The 17,599-nt window shown below is 36.4% G+C and overlaps 1 protein-coding gene across 1 annotated transcript; it reads right to left on the bottom strand.

The window, feature by feature from the left end:
- Positions 1 to 13,679: 13,679 nt before the first annotated feature.
- On the bottom strand, positions 13,680 to 14,505 carry LOC141600803 (uncharacterized). Its single transcript, XM_074421054.1, has 2 exons — positions 14,339 to 14,505; positions 13,680 to 14,262 (listed from the first exon to the last, which is right to left on the bottom strand). Exons 1-2 carry the CDS (start codon positions 14,503 to 14,505, stop codon positions 13,680 to 13,682), a joined length of 750 nt encoding a protein of 249 aa, XP_074277155.1.
- Positions 14,506 to 17,599: the final 3,094 nt, after the last annotated feature.

Raw genomic sequence — 17,599 nt, 5'->3', positions numbered from 1 at the left:
TCATCTAAAAGTAAATGAAAATCGCTATAGCCTTGCGCCTTTGTCTTCAACGCATCAATCACTGTTTTGCAATCACTTTCGATAATGATGTTCGTATGACCGCGCCTCATTGCTTCTTTAATGCCTTCAAAAAATAGCCACTGCCTCCGCCAACCTTGGCTCCATCTCCCCCCTCTTATGCTCCGCCATTCCCCACGCCACCTTGCCATCACTGTCTCGGCATATCACTCCAACACCCATGCCCCAGCCATCCTTCACCCCCGCGTCAACATTCAACTTCATGAACCCTTCCCCCGACTTCACCCACTGTCCACCTCCACCCGCAACCACCCCTGCTTCCTCCATGTTTCTCGTGTCCGTCTCCATCTCCCTCCTCATTCCCTCCACTCTCTTAACCACCCTCATGATGTCCACCTTCTCGTTTTCAAACACCCATCTATTCCTCGCTTCCCACATCGCCCAACACCCGAACATAAACGTATATATCAAGCTATCCTCCAACTCCCTCCACACATCCTCCACCCACTCCCTCACCCGCTCATACCCCTCCCTCAGCCTTACATCAATCCCCAACCTATCCCACACCCCTCCCGCCCACCCACAACCCCGTACAAGATGGAGACTAGTCTCCATCTCGCTGCAACACACCAGACAACCAACATCAACGGATCGAATTCGAGTGGCTACATTGGCTTTTGTAGCAATTGTATCATTGCAAAATTGCCATATAAACACCTTGACCCTTGGCCATACTTTCACTCTCCATATACGGTTCCAAAGATCCTTCTCCCTCGCATAGGTTGACGACCCTGCTACCTCCACTTCATCACTTATCATCACTTTATAAGCTGACTTAACCGAATACTCCCCACTCTTTTCTAAGTCCCACGTCCAGGCATTCTCGGGTTTCGTGCTACTAATACGTATATTAAGGATTCGTTCCTGCTCAAAAGGTAGAAAAAGGTCGCTTACCTTAGCCGTATCCCACGCACTCCCATCCACAGTCCACAAGTCGGCTACACACATATCAGCCGATGCCTCTCCTCTAGGAGAAAGGACGAGTCTCGACTGTGTGTGAGGTGCCCATGGGTCTGTCCAAACTTTCGTGTTCAACTCGTTGCCAATAGGCCTCCTTATCCCTAACTTCATCACCTCACGAGCTTCCCAAGTGCCATGCCACGTATAGCTCGGATTATTCCCGAGATTAACATCCATAAACGCTCCATTCGGAAAGTATTTACCTCCAAGAACACGGACCATGAGACTTGATTTATCGGTTAAAAAACGTCATGCTTGCTTTCTCAGGAGCGCCATATTGAACTTGTGAAAGTCCCTGAACCCTAACCCGCCCATCCCTTTCGGTTTACACATTTTCGACCAAGCAATCCATGGAATCTTCGCCTTACCCCGAGCTGATCCCTACCAAAAACGAGTCACTAGAGAATGGAGTTCATTTCAAAAATTGTCCGGGAGTTTGAAGACACTCATAACATAGGTTGGGATTGATTGGGCAGCTGCCTTTATCAACACTTCCCGACCCGCCTTCAAAAACAGTTGTCCCTTCCATCCTTGAAATTTCTTACCCAATTTGTCTCGCACGATATTCGCTACGACACTCCTCGAATGACTTACCATTGTGGGCAACCCCAAGTGGCGATCCTGACCATCGATCATTCGCACCCCCAAACATTGAGTAACCCCGACCTTGTCCAGCTCACGCGTCCCCTGGCTAAAAGAGACCGTGGTTTTATCAAAATTAATAACTTGGCCCGAGGCCCCAGCATACTCGTGTAGTATCGCCTTTACCCTATTTGCTTCATCAATTTTTGCCTTAACAAAGAAGATACTATCATCCGCAAAAAGTAAATGTGTGACCGTGGGCGACTGTGGGGCGATCTTTATACCATGAATAGACCCTATTTTCGCCGCTCGTCTCATTAAACTTGATAAAACCTCCGCACACAGAATAAAGAGATATGGGGATAAGGGGTCGCCTTGTCGGAGACCACGCTCCGGTCGAAACTCATCTGACGGTGTGCCAATTATAAGAACTGAAAAAGTCACCGAAGACACATACAACATTACCCTATCGACCCATCCGACATCAAACCTGTAGATACCCAGTATCTGCACCTTCCAAAAACCACCCGATGATGATCGGACTATAACGTGTTTTGATATGCGTGCGTGGATTGGCTATACATGAGACGGTTTAATGCACTACTCGGATATGAAAAATGATTTCATAAATGGTTTTCTAACTTCATTTGCATTAAAATAATACTATTTAGAGTTAAAACCGTCTACGGACCCAAAACCGACTCAGAAACCCGCAACTCGAGTCAACCTGAGTCAACCCGAGTCAACTCTGTTAGAAATCTATATCTCATTACTTGACATATTTATATATGTGATAATTTAATTTAGTCATAAAATTAAATGTCGATCTTATGCATGCAAACAATAATAAAATTAAAGAAGAAATCATCATCTTACGTTGAAGATTTCGGATTTAATGGGCACACGTGAGTTCTCCTACTCACTTGTTCTTGAGCTTCCTTCAGTGGATGAACAAGGATTCAAGTAGAGAATCCCTCCCAAGGATTAATACCCAAAGTAACAACTTAATAAAATTAATATTATTATTACTAGAACAATATTAATTTTGTATAAAATTGACCAAAGTATTATTTGATCTCTTAATATTTCGGCTAAGAGAAGGGAGAAAAGGAAGGATTTTTATCTCTCTAAAAACTCTTATTTTTAGATGATGAATGAATGAATGAATCTTATCACATTTGATATAATGTATATGGTAAAAATTAGAGGAAAAACCCATGGTACTTCCACTCAAAAACCGGGTAGAAGGGGGGAGGTTTTTATGCCCAATGCATGATCAAAGTGCTCTTCACAATAACCACTAGGTATGCATGGCTAGGTTTAGGTAAATGATTATGCTTACCACTAACATAATTAACATAATATATTCCTAATACTCCCCACTATTTCGGTCCATTTAGTTTAAAATGGAAAATCCATTTTACACATTATTTTGTCAATTTGTTAATTTCTCACATGTCATATGTCACATAAAATTTTTATGTATTTTTAACATATTAAAAATCAACGCATTAATAAAAATACGTCATATACAAAATCGACTTAGTAATTCATAATTACTTGTACCAAAATATTTTACCAATTATAAATAACAATATCTTGTATTTATAATAATTTATTTATTCAAATGTAATTGTTTCCTTAAACAATAATTTCATCTAAGCAATAAAACAATTCGATTACTTAGACCGTATCTTATTTAATCAAATTACAATGAGACACGTAAATATTACTTCCAAAATCGTCCGTCAATTTTAAGTAATTTAATTAATCCGTATCGTCATACGATAAATTAAATGATCAATTAAGAGTGTTAGCTTTTAGGTATGACCTAAGGGGATCAACTGATCACCACCGTCGCACGACAGTAATGTCAAACTCTAGACAGCCAATCATTACCGATATGTGTGGACCAGTTGACAATAAAATATTACTTCCCAATTGTATTCTTTAAAATGAGACTTAAACATGTGATCATCATGATCGACAGTTGTGATCGCATTATTGTCGGAGGACACATATTCCAACAAACCCAAATCTCGAATGTCAAAAATAATGCCATGAATGTTTTCATCATGTCATTTCCATTAAAATGACCCTAATAAGAGTCAAAACCGACACCGAGCCAAAAACCGACTCGAAATTCAAATCCCGAGTCAAGCACACAAAACAGCTACCTCAAGTAACACCAAAATCATCTTATAGATGCCCATATTGTTACACGACATCCTATTTGATTACCACAAATCAATAATGGATGGAGAATTGGTCACGTCCAAATTGAAAAGGACAGGGCACCCCATTGCATAGCAGGCTTGTCGCGCCTCAATGGGGTGTCTTCTTAGCCTCCAAGCAAACACAACCGACCTAACATCCCACATTTCTCTATAAATACCCACCATCACACACCATAATACTCACGCGAGAGTCCGCCCCCTCCTTCTCCCTTAAACTTCTAGACCTGACTTCCTAAGTCACAAAATCGACACGTGTATACGACCTACCGATCGTAAACACAAGCCTTACACATATTGTTTGGTACCGTAGTCGTGCATTCGACCGACCCATTCGACCAACTCAACTAATCAATCAACATGTTTTAATTAACATATTTTCAACTCATTTTCAAAACAAAATCCTTTTTTAAGGCACTCTTTTTAAACTTATTGATCGTGAGTAGTTGCTACGAGAAAACCGTCTCTAAAGTCGTCTACGTCGCAAACATCAATACACGTAAGTTTGAGGGTGTAAACAACTCACTTTATTTCATGTATTTACTGTTTTTATGAGTCTATAAGAGTGAACAATGCATAACACGATTCAAATATAGGTTAGACGAGCCAAAACAGAGTTTTGGCCTGAGCCAGGAGCTCCTTGATATGCAGGGAGGCTCGCGCCTCATGTAGGTATCCAGGTCAGACTCATCCGTGTTTGTTCTAGTCTTTCCTCTTTATTTTATTTCTTATTTGTAATCGGTTTCTACCGTTTCAAATGTTTCAAATTATTTTTATGACAAACTTTTTAACCATAAATCATAATCACCCTTGGTTCTTAATACCATGACGGTTAAATCCGTGACTCGGTGATATTAATTGGTTAATTACATTTTAAAGGAAATTCTTTTCTTTTATTTACCATTTTAATTCAATTTTATGATAAACATATTTTGACCATTATAAAAATCATCCTTGGTTCTTTATACCACGACAGTTTATTCCGTGACTCGATGATATTATTGGTTAAACACATTTTAATGGGTATTTTAACCCCCTTTTATTTATTTACCATTTTTCTCATTTATTTACGTTTACAAACATATTAGTCATAATTCATAATCATCCTTAGTTCTTTATACCATGTCGGTTTAATCCGAGCACGATGACAAACTTGACTAATTACAAAGAAATGAACTTAACATGATTAGTTCAAATCAAACATTTTACATTTTTATTTGTAAACTATGCTTTTCAAACTTGCAAATCCGACAACGAATATTACTAACATAATATTAATTATTCTGAGTCATGTAAATCATGCTTGCAAACATACATCACAAATACGGTTTTAAATAACCTTTTCAACAACGTTTTAAAGAACCTTTTTTACAACTAGGAGACGCCCTCTTGGCTCGCCCCATGGCTCGCGCCCCAAGAGGCTCCTGTTTTCATATTTTAAAATCTGGGCAGAGCCCCTTACCTCGCCAATAGGCTCGCGCCCCAAAGGGGCTTCCTGGCACTGTTCTGTCCTGATTTGGTACTTGTCTAGGACGATCCCAACTACGGTTAACTCGTATACATGACGGTTCAGATTGACAAGTATACGTGTTTTTACACTTTGTCATTTGACACCCTTTTTCAAATAAATGGATCGTGTTAAGCATCATAACCCGAACTTGGTAAATGGATGTTTAATTTCCGTTTTCACATGTAAATCAATCTAAATCCAACATGACATCTTATGCTTGATATTTGGATTAACAAACCAACTTAGAAAGGTCACATGTTAGGTTAACATTTTTGGATGTGCATTCAGGCATTTAGACCGTTTTATCAACTTTTGCACTTAAACAACCACGATCGATCAGTAGAGGCCGCTAACGCGGGCGAGATTGGGTGTCCGATTAAAGGGCTTCCCAATACTGTTGGAATATGTGTCCTCCGACAATAATGCGATCACAACTGTCGATCATGATGATCACATGTTTAAGTCTCATTTTAGAATACATGTGGGATGTAATAATTTTACAGTCAACTGGTCCACACATATCGGTAATGATTGGCTGACTAGAGTTTGACATTACTGTCGTGAGACGGTGGTGATCAGTTGATCCCCTTAGGTCATACCTATAGGGAAATACTCTTAATTGATTATTTAATTAATCGTATGCCGATACGAGTTAATTAAATTGCTTAAAATTGACGGATTATTTTGTGAGTATAATTAACGTGTCTTATTGTAATTCGATTATATTAGATATGGTCTAAGTAATTGAATTGTTTTATTACTTAGATAAAATTATTTTTTACGAAAAAATTTGGAATTGAAATTGAATGAATAATTTATTATAAATATAAGACGTTGTAATTTATAATTTGATAAACAGTATTGGTACAAGTAATTACGAATTACTAGTCGATTTTGTAAATGACATATTTTATGAGTATGTTGATTTTTAATATGTTAAAAATACATTACAAATTCACATGTCAAATAACATGTCACATATGTCACAATTTGACAAATGACAAAATAAAATGGATTCTCCATTTTATGCATAAAACCGAAAATAAGGGTGGGAGTATATAGTTTATATTGTATTGTTTATTTTTAAATGGAGACACAATCATAACCCTAGGTTGTAGGCTTGCATGCGTAGTCTCTTGTGAAGAGCAAAAATGAAAAATATTGGGCAACCTACCCAAGCCCTTTTTTTTTGGCCAAAACAAAAGAAAAGAAGAGGAGTTTTATTTTTGATGATTCATTCATTCATTCAAGATCATAATTTTTCTAGAGTAAGAAAATTATATACTCTCTACAATTTGTGAAAATTCTAGATAAATAAAAACCACAAAATCTCCTCCTCTTGGACCGAAATATTTCAAGAGAACAAATAAATATTTTGTGTCAAATTTTAAGTAAGACTAATCCTAATACTAGATCATATTATTTTAGTCTTTAAGAAGTATTCCTTGGGTATTCACTTTTGGGAGATATTCTATACTTGAATCTATGTTCATCCATTATTGGAAAGCTCAATAACTAACAAGAAGGAGATCTTGTTGGTGCCCATAAAGCCGAAATTATCATAGTAAGGGTTGATGATTTCTTCTCTTTTAATTTAAGTTTGCATGCATAAGATCTAATTTAATTTTATGACTAAATTAAATTGAAACATATATGAATATGTTGAGTATAATGAGATATAGATTTCTAACAAGCGGTATTATGAGCCTTAGGTTGTTTGCATGCAAATCGGTTATAGTTTTTCCGAGTTATACGATTAAGATATAAAACATATAAATTTGTGCTTATTATAATATATCACAAAATCAATTATGCATGTTAAAGTTTATGATCCTAAAATGTATTTAGGATATTTTGGTTAATTTATGGATTTTTATTGTTCATTTTATATAATAATGGCATTAAAAATGTGATTTTATGATAAAAATGTCATTTTCGGACTAAAACTAGCTAAACTTCGATTTTTCCAGTGGTTTTTGGATATGTTTTCACATATATTATTTTTAGATGGCCTGTAAATGTTCATAATTTTATGAGTTATTATGCTCGAAATATGGATTTTTCATTATAAAAATCGAATTTAAATGAAAAATAGGTTAATATGAGAAATATTTCGAATCTGGTCATAGAAATTTAGTATGTTGTCACATATAATGTTACAAGATGTGTGTAAAATAATAGGCTATAATGAAGTCTTTATGCATGCTTTATGAATTTTTGATGAAAAATAGCATAAATAGTGACTTTAATTAGTGAATAATTGCTAAAACATACTTCATGACTAAGGAAAAACGTCACATATTGCATTTTATTACCTATTTAAGATCTAAAATTGAAAAGTTGATAAATATATTTTTTCTCATATTTTGATGATAATATTTGATAAATCCGATAAATCGCAACATAGTTTTTCCTTGATAATTTTTGAAATTTTTAACCTAAGTTTTTGAACATTATGTGTCATGGTATTTTTCCAGAATATTCATGAGTTTAAAATTTCATATTTTGAATTTATTTGAATTTTTTGTGATTTAATCGGAGTTATGGCATTTTCTTGTAATTTTGAGTCCATTAATGAACAATTTTAAGAAATATAAGTTAATTATTGTCAATATGTTAGTGGAGACTAATTTTGAGTCCTAAGCTGGTTAGGGTAATTAACTTGTGCATAAATATGATTTTATGTAATTTATTGTGATTTTAAAAGGTTGAATCACGCAAATCCGTAAAAATCGTTTAATATACGATATTGGCTCATTAAAGGTGATTTAGCATAAAATTGGGCATGTTCATACATATTATAATGCTGCATTTTATTTATGATTGTCATGTTTTATTTTATGTAATTTTACTTAGTATGACCTTAGTTTTTAATTGATATTGCCCGAAATGTATGGGAATATCAATTCGATTGTAATTTATTGTGATCTCGTATCACCGTTTTGTAATTTAATAGATTTATTTTTATTTTAATTACAAATGTATAATAGGAAATTATGTAATTTGTTATGTAATTTATTTATTCCGGAGTTTCTTGAAGACGGTGCCACTCAAGAAGGCGATACATTAAAGACGGTGTTACCTCGAGATGCGTGCCAAAACCGAAATTCAAGGGACCAATGGAGTTGGTTTCCGAATATGTAATAGTTAATTAGATTTACTATTTTAGGAAGGACATAGTAGGAATTTATTTATGCTTTGCATTTTATTTATATGTTGCATTCATCGCTAAATCGCCATAACTAAAACATGCATTATCATTTAATCGAGTATTTCGACCGTGTCAATTACAATTATTGTAGTTCACCGCTTTAGTTCACTTAAAACATGATAGATAATAAATTGACATGACCTCTCGCTAAAATAAACAATTGAGACTTAGCCTTACCAAAAAGTAGAAACCATGAAAACCTATTTCATGAGGGAGTGCGCTCGGCCCTACCGGGGTACAAACCTTGGTACGTAGGGGAAGTTGGTGATAAATGTCTATCCACAGAATTCATGTTGATAAGAGATGAATCGGCCCTACCGTGCCCAAGTTGATGTGGATTTGGATCATGGATACATTTATTCGAAATTTGGATTGAGCTCAACGGAAGTATTCGTGACCGTAGTCGCATGTGTTCCGGGCTAAAGATAAATATTAATGTAATTTTATCGACCAAGAGTTCTAAAAGTAGAATCGATTAAAGAGTTAATCCACCGAGTTATATTGATAAGGGATGAATCGGCCCTAACGTGCCCAAGTTAATATGAATTTGTATCTTGGAATCATTTATAATAGTTGGGTAGAGGTCACTATATAAATGCTTTACTTGTTAAATTATTTACAAGTATTATTATAACGATAAATGTTTTGTTTTCATTATTCCGTTTTCACATTGTTCTATTTCTTTACCTCTATTTATATACGATATCATTTCTATTTTTGATTCAAATCTCCATTAAAACATCGTAACTAAAGACAAAATTTTAATTTTTCTTCTAAAAACCTCGTATTATCCATTGTAAGGATCTCTTGTGAAGAGTATAGATACAAGTTATTCGTGATCAAAAGGTTTTTTTGATTCTTGACTAACATATCTACTTACAATGAATTGTTTCTCATATGCTTAATTGAGTTAAGTACTTTGAAACGTTACATCATTTTGGTAACTAGATTTGTTTGAAATCAAAATTGACCAAAATACCGCAACCACTTCAATGAAAGTTTTAAGACTAAACAAATGAATTGAAGAGTAGTCTTCATGAAATTCAATTTTGCTTCTTCAAGCAAAGACTCATTGAAATGAGTGGGAGCATTCTCTTAAACCGTTAAGAAAAGGGTGAGGTTCAAAGAAGTAAAATTATAATGGAATTGATACAAAGTTATGATAAAAGTAAAGTTATTGAGAATAACGATACTAAATCTATCAATCCCAACCGATAAAGTTTCCATAGTCTTAATTGTTGGACGCATAAAAAGGAAACTACCCCAAATTATTGAAGAATCAACAAGTTAGTTGTGGGACATCTAATAGGACCTTCTTCTTTAAATGTTTATTTAATTGACATAAATTTTTCTAGTACTACTTCGTTGATATTAGAAACCGGTGGTGGTTTTCATCATTGTATTTGATACATAGGATGATTAGAATATGACCACTAGCAACAATGATGTTGAGAGATAGAGTCATTGTGTACTCAATCTAGTTTTTGGGTTTAGAGTTGTACTTAATTGTGACTATTAAGTGCACAAAACTCTAAATAAGAATATAAATTTGTTAAGATACAAAAGAGGTTTCACTTTTGTGACCCTATACACCATGATTTGATGTATGGCTAGCCCATTATCAACGTGATTATATTCTAAACCTAACTAGAATGATATATCATGTAGATGATGCAAGACTCAAATTGGTAACCCAAGAATGAAACTTAAATTCTCAAATGATGAACGCAAAGAGTTATCTAGTACTCTTGAAACCATTAGATTGTTAATGGTATATGCGTATCTTGTATTCAAAGCAAGATGTCTCGTGCCTTTTGGTTGAAAAGGAGATTGAGGTTTTAAATCATTGATCCAAAATAGGTTGATCATTTTATTTTACCAACGATTTAAGTTGACGCTAATGTGTTCACTTAATAAGGTAAATAGAGAAATATTTGAAGAAGTTCAAAGAGTTCAAAGAATCACGATCTAGTCGTGATGTGATTATCAAAGTGAAGACTTTGATATAAGCCAAACAAAATGTGATATAGTATCACAAATTAATCTCTCTTAGCACGCATTATGGGATAAATGTGTGGTGGATAAAGAAATCAAACGCTATTCAATATGGTTTGGACTTCAATCAAGTTACTTTGAGTTACTTGATCCTTTTTGGGGATTTTATCATTTTGTCTAAATTATTTTTCCACTAAATCTAAAACGAATCATATGAGATATGAAATGGTAGGGTACCATGTTTGTAAGTTTTCAAAAGAAACAAATGCTCATTTTTCATTATTATAATCACAAGTACAACGGGTTTGTGGCTCGTGAAACTGTCTTTCTAAAATACAAGTTTATTTCTAGAAGACAGAGTGGGAGAAATTATTCAAGAGCCACAAAGAATGTTATGTCACAAGAAACTGGTCTTTCTTTACTACATGAGACGTTTTGTGTAAGACGTTGTTTCTTCAAAACCTAGGAGGTTAAAATCATCACTTGTTGAAGATGATGAATTAGTGTTACTTTTAGAAAGTAAATAGATTGTAACTTACAAAGAAATCGTTTGATTCAAGTTGATTACTTCTAGAAAGTAATGGACATATGACTTACATGAGAATGTTTAAGTCACAACTCAATACAAGGCTTAGAGCCATGAAAATTCGAAATAAAAGGCTTGATTAGTGTCAAAGGGTTTTGCACTAATAAAGAGAGATTTCAAAGCTTGATTGGTTGCAAAGGGTTTTGCACTAGTTGAAATGCTTAAGTCTATTTGGATCTTCTTAGGGATTGTGTTTCATTATGATGATATACATATAGCGAGTGAATCTAAAACCCACTTCTTAAATTAGAAGGAATGTATTCAATACATGTCTTGAGTTTTGTAGATTCTTGCCATCCTAAGATAATGTGAAACTTAAGAGAGGGTCTTAAGTAGGACATCAATGAGTTGGAATCAACATTTTGATCATGTGATGAAACTTTTCTCAATAAGTTGAGAAGTTATGTTTATACATGAAGATTAGTGGGAGTTACGGAAATTTTAATTAGTCTAATATATGGATGACATATTGATCATTGGGAATGATTTAAGACTTTTGGAGTATTATAATACATCTTAATATCTAGATTTATGGAGATAAATCCACAGGATATTAGCGTCAAATTAGAAATCTTATGTTGATAAGATTCATGATTAGTTCAATCAAATTGAACATATTTGATTGATTCCTTTTGCTTCCGCTGCCGAATCAATTAAATGAGTAATGATGTATAACACTTCATATACTTTGAGTATGATGAATTGTTTCAAATCGAATTTAAGTAATAGTTACCAAGTAAGCCATAAAAATTACCCTTATGTGCTTGCAGAAGCATTAAGGATGTAAAGCAAAGTGTTTTTGATGAAATTTTGTGTAAGGGTGTTACACAAATGACAATTGACAATTGAGATTGCACATGGTTTCCGACAAAACTATAATCAAAACACATTAGGATGGTTAAGATACCATTATGGCTATGTTAGTTAAGAAATAGATTTTCTAGAATCGTTCTAGGCAATAAAGAACAATGAGAAATATTTACAATGGAAATTGAGTACACTTGCAATCATGGGATGTGCAAGAAGGATGAGTCCCACACACTATGAAAACAGTGGGAGCTATTTTAAGGCATGAAAGCTTATGTCTTGATTGGATCTAGACACGTACTCAGAAAGTTTTGTAATGCAAATGTATACATTACAAAGGAAAACGAGTATGTAGTAAGGTTGAGTAAGGTACAAGAAGTTGATAAAACCTACTAACCAAAGCCTTCTCCTGGGCTTAACATGATTAGTCATGTCATATGTCATTTCAATTGCATTGAGATGAATAACTACATATAAGATGAAAATGGATTATAAAATTACGAAGTAGTAATCAGGTATTGACTATTCATATGATAATCACATTTGTCGTTCGAGTTTTTAAATCTGAAAAATCCTTTTATACTTTGTTACATCCAAACGGGTTGTAGAGACAGTATTGAACCCCGTTAAAGTGAACCCAGATTAACATAGTATTCGCCCATTGTCACTTGTATGAGGTGATGACTCGAAGTGACTAGAGTGTGATGCGATTGATGGCAAGTTCAAGTGCCATAGAGTCATGTGAGATGACTAGTCGATCAGCTAAGACCTTCGACACCAATTTATAAATAACATTGCACAAACTAATTGGGCGAAAATCAGTCATTTTATCCGGAGCCTTTTTTGGGATTAAAACAATATGAGTTTTATTAATACCTTCCGGAAATGGTGCTCCTCGCAAAATGCCCAGCACCGTTCGAACCACCGAGCGTCCCATGATATGCCAATAGGTTTAGTAGAATAGCCCATTCATACCATCCGGAACAGGAGCCTTCAAAGGATGCATTTGATTTAAAGCGGTCATAACCTCCTCCTCCATATAGTCACACCAAAGGAGCATATTCATTCTCTCTGTAACCCTCCCATCCACACCATCTAGCAGGTGCTCGAACTGTTTCGGATGCCCCGTAGCAAAAATCTCCTCGAAGTACTCCCTCGCCACCTTGGAAATATTGTCCCGTCCTTCCCACCCTCGCCCTTCATTATCAACCAACCTTGCTATATGATTCTTTTGTTTGCGCTGACTAGCTTTCCTATGGAAATACTTCGTGTTTCGATCTCCTTCCTTATGCCAAATTGCACGGGATATTTGCCTCCAAAACAGCTCCTCTTGTTTTAATAACTCCGCAATCTCCTTCACCAAACCCCTCCTCTCTTTAAAAGCTCCTTTCAACCTTCCCCCAGCATTCAAAACCTCAAGACGGCGTCACTTTTTCTTTAAATCCCGCATCACTTTACCTATACTAACTTCCTTCCACTTCTGTAATTCCTCCGCACATCAAGCTAATAAATCCACCAAATACATACCCTACCCTCCCAGGCTTCCTGTACCACCCCTTCACACCCCTCCTCTCCCACCCACACCTGCTCAAAATGGAAAAGCTTACCTTGGACCTGCTCCTCTCTATTCCTCCTCACTAGCCGTAGCAATATGGCCGCATGGTCTGACCATTCACGCTCCAGATAGGTAAGCTTTGCCCTCGGGAATAAGTCGGCCTAAGCCTCATTGCATAGAGCTCTATCAATCCGTCTTTCTCTGATGTCTTCTTCTGCCTGTCCATTGTCGTATATGAACATATAGCCCTCGAAATCGACATCTCTAAATCCACAATCCTCAACGGCTTCTCTAAAGTTATTCATTTGCCATTGTGCGTGCACTCCCCTTTTCATTTCCGTCGCATATAGCACCTCGTTAAAGTCCCCAATGCACACCCATAGGTCATTATATTGTGAACCTAACACCCTAAGTAACTCCCATGATAGATGCCTCTCTGTGACACTCGGCCACCCATAGAACCCCCTAGCTCTCCATGTCCCTTCCTCACCCGTAATTTCAAAGTTCATATGATGAACCGATGCCGACCTAAACTTACATTGAACGTGCTTCTTCCATATGAAAGTAAGACCCCCTGATCGCCCAACACTATCCACTTCCATCCCCTCATACTCGTCAAAACTGGCCCGAACTCTCCTAAATTCTTCAATGCCAAGTTTGGTCTCGGAGAGAAAGACCAAAGCGGGGGCCTCTTTCCATAATAAATTACGGAGTCCACTAACTGTAGCGTGATTGCCCAGCCCCCTGCAGTTGAGACGTAAGAGATTCATTGGTCCCGGCGGGGTTGAGCGACCTCAACCTCCACCTTAGATGAACTTACATCCATGATTTCTGCTCAGCCCTGACAGTTTTGACCCCTCTTCCCTGCTCCATCTCCTCTCTTACCATCGAGTTCCGTACTATCTCAACGTACTCTTCATTATCCACCCCTTCTTCTCCCCTCACATCTTCACTCCTGCCCTTCTGCAATTCATCATTTCGTCCCATACTTTTAGGACGCCATTCGTTGTATCCCTCCCTCTCCCTAACTCTCGGCCTTGCTTTAATAGAGATACTTTGTAATTTCACTATCATACTCGAAACTGCCTCTTCTTCACTTCTCCTCTACTCTTCCTCAAAAGCCCCGTACAGACCCCTCGCTTTTGATGATCCACCTCAGCCATAGTTTTCAGCACCCTTCTTGGCGAAGCCCTCAAACTTTCGCTAAATCGAAGCTCCTCTTCTTCGTATGGCCCCTCGTCACAATCTTTCTCTCCATGACCTAAAATCCCACAGCCGTAGCAGAATATAAGGAGTCTTTCATATTTAACTTCGAACTCGACTTTCTCTTCCTTTGCTAATATAACTTTCACAGAATCACGCAGGGATGAGCATACATCATGCAAAACCCTAACTCGAATAGCTCTCTCCACTTCTGGTAATGGTGCTTCATCAACTCCCACATAGCGCCCCAACTGCATCCCTAATCTACGAATGTTGTCTAAATTTGAGCGCCCCCTCAATGGCAGGTCATAAACCCTAGCCCATAACAGAACATGAAACAGCGGTGTGTCCGACAATTTACCATCACTAATGGGATCATTAAAGCACCAAATAAACTTGTCGAAATGCCATGGTTGTCCATCGACAACCTTAGCCTTATCGCATTCTAACTCAAACATAAAGATGACAATTTTATTTTTGACATCAATAAGGTTTCCAACGATATTACCTTTTAGTATTCCAAAGCTTTGTCATAGTATCAATAGCTGCCCTTGCGTTTATCGCCTTCGACGTCCAGATTCTTCCCACTAGAATGACATTCGTTTTATCAGTATCCGCCTTCTCCTCCCCCACTTCCCATACAAATTCCTCCTTCTGACCCATAATGCCTTTACCCTTCTTGTGTCTCTACTCTGAACTTGATGACATATCGATTGTGGAATTGGAAGCCAATCCCTAATCAAATGAGTAGAAACCACCACGAGGACCGTAGATGACCCCTCAAAGAAAAGGATGATCCTAAAGACAGAGATTAGACGGAGGCTCTCATAGAAACCCTAGAGAGAATTTTGGGACTTAATTGAATTTTAGAAATTTTTATTTATTTTGAACACTTTATTTAGTTTCGTTGTGTGCCTTAATAATTAGCCTATTCGGCTATAGACTGTGAACAATTTAGCCCTCTTTGCTTTGGCAGTCCTTTTGTGCGGTACTCTTGTATTCTGTTCGCAACTTAGCTGCTCTGAAGCCGCTAGCTGTGACCTCCCATGTTGCTGTCTGGTTTGGGGAGGTCCTTATTTCGCGTATTCTTGTAAGGTTTTTTTTTCGCGCTTCACTCTCTTCTTTTCTAGTTTGCATTTCCTTTCCTTATTTTTGGTTACAATGAGTGCATTATACGGTTTGGTTTGGGGAGGTTATGCATCCATTTCTGTGTCTGCATTTTGTTTTTATTGCATGTCTGTTATCACGTTTAATTTCTGTATGCATTGCTTATTTATTTCCAAAAAAAATCAAAATCCCATAAAAATTTAAAAAAAATTCAAAAAATCAAAAATCAAAAAAAAAATGAAAATTAATAAAAAATTCACGTTTCATTTTGCATATAAGTTGAGTCAGAACGGTAGATTTCCGTGATGAAATTGCACTTTAACTTGTCTTTTTTACTTGAGCCTTGCATCTAATTGATAGTTATTAGCTGAGTCTTGCGCATATCTACGAGTTTTTGTTCAAATTTAGCTGACTGTTTAGACCTGACCTGATAAATTGGCAACCTACTCCATAATTTATGAGTTTTAGAGCCATAACTGGTGACATCCATGACCAGTTTACATAGGAAATGAGAGTAGTACTCCTTACATAACATGTTCATCATTATTGCACACTCATGAAATTCGATTACTTGTCAAATGCATACATTCGGGTTTGTGGTCGGTGTCACATGCAGGGAGGCGCTTGCGAATTTCCCTTTCTTACATTTTTTCACCCATTTAGCTCCACTTAAGCCAAATTTAGCCTTTTTGACCCATTAGCTACATCCAAAACTGAGCCTGCCTAGTCAAGCTAGTTAGTATGTTTTTTGTGGTATGTGTATTCCGTCAGCGATTTGACCTGTTTTCATTATTGGAGTTGGTGGAGGATGAAGAAAGGAAGAAATGAAAAAAAAAAAAAAATTGAAATTGAAAAAAAAAGGCTAAGAAAAAAAACGTGAAGGAGAAAAAAAAAGGAAATTGAAAAAAAAAGTGATACGTGAATGAAAGAAAAAAGGAAAAACGAAAAAAAAATTGAAAAAGTTGAATTCAAGTGAGTAAAGAAAGAAAGAAAAGTTAGAAAATTTGTTGGTTTTTGAGACCGTCTGCTTTTATTTCTATCATGTGACGGTCTACTCCTTATTCTTATTCATACATTTTTTGAGGAGATAGTGTTTTTGGATGGTGGGTTGTGTGCCAATGAAGGGCACTTGTACTTTATTTTCTAGTCAGTTGAGATTCGGATGGTCTTATATGGCCTTGTTTAGGAACTAGCTTGAAGCTTTACTTTCACATTTCCATAATTTGTTTTGCCTTTTCTTACCTGAACCTCACTTTCCCATATCATTTGTAAGCCCTCAGCTGTGACGGACATTGTTGGTTGGAATGTATGTGTGGTACTTGAATCGTCTGTCATTTTGGTTGCATGCATGTTATGTAGGTCGCAGTTTAGGTGAGTGACTGTATTCTCTTTCTCTCTCACATATTTATTCACCCTTTGCTTAATGAGAGAAGAGTGACCCGTGAGAGTCTGATTTTGTTGGTCTTGCAAGGTCGATAGGTCAGCCTTGTTTATGGACATCTTATAACTCGTTTGCGTGTTGACCGCTGTAGCTATGATTGTTAATTTTTGATTGCATTAATTTGGTTCAAGTATACAGGTTATAACTAGCTCTGAGTTTTCATTTCCGTTCCATTAGTTTGCATTTAGTTTACTTGAGGACAAGCAAATGTTTGGTTTGGGGAGATTTGATGCGTGCATTTTATATAGGCATTTCGTACTTCATTTGCACGCATTTCTATGCATTTTGTGTAGTGTTTAGCTACAAATGTCCCCCGAATTGTCTACTTTG

The sequence above is a fragment of the Silene latifolia genome, chromosome 9, assembly GCF_048544455.1.
Source record: "Silene latifolia isolate original U9 population chromosome 9, ASM4854445v1, whole genome shotgun sequence".
Classification (NCBI taxonomy): Eukaryota; Viridiplantae; Streptophyta; class Magnoliopsida; order Caryophyllales; family Caryophyllaceae; genus Silene; species Silene latifolia.
The sequence above is the reverse complement of the archived record's forward strand: the minus strand, read 5'-3'. Positions and strand labels throughout refer to the sequence as shown.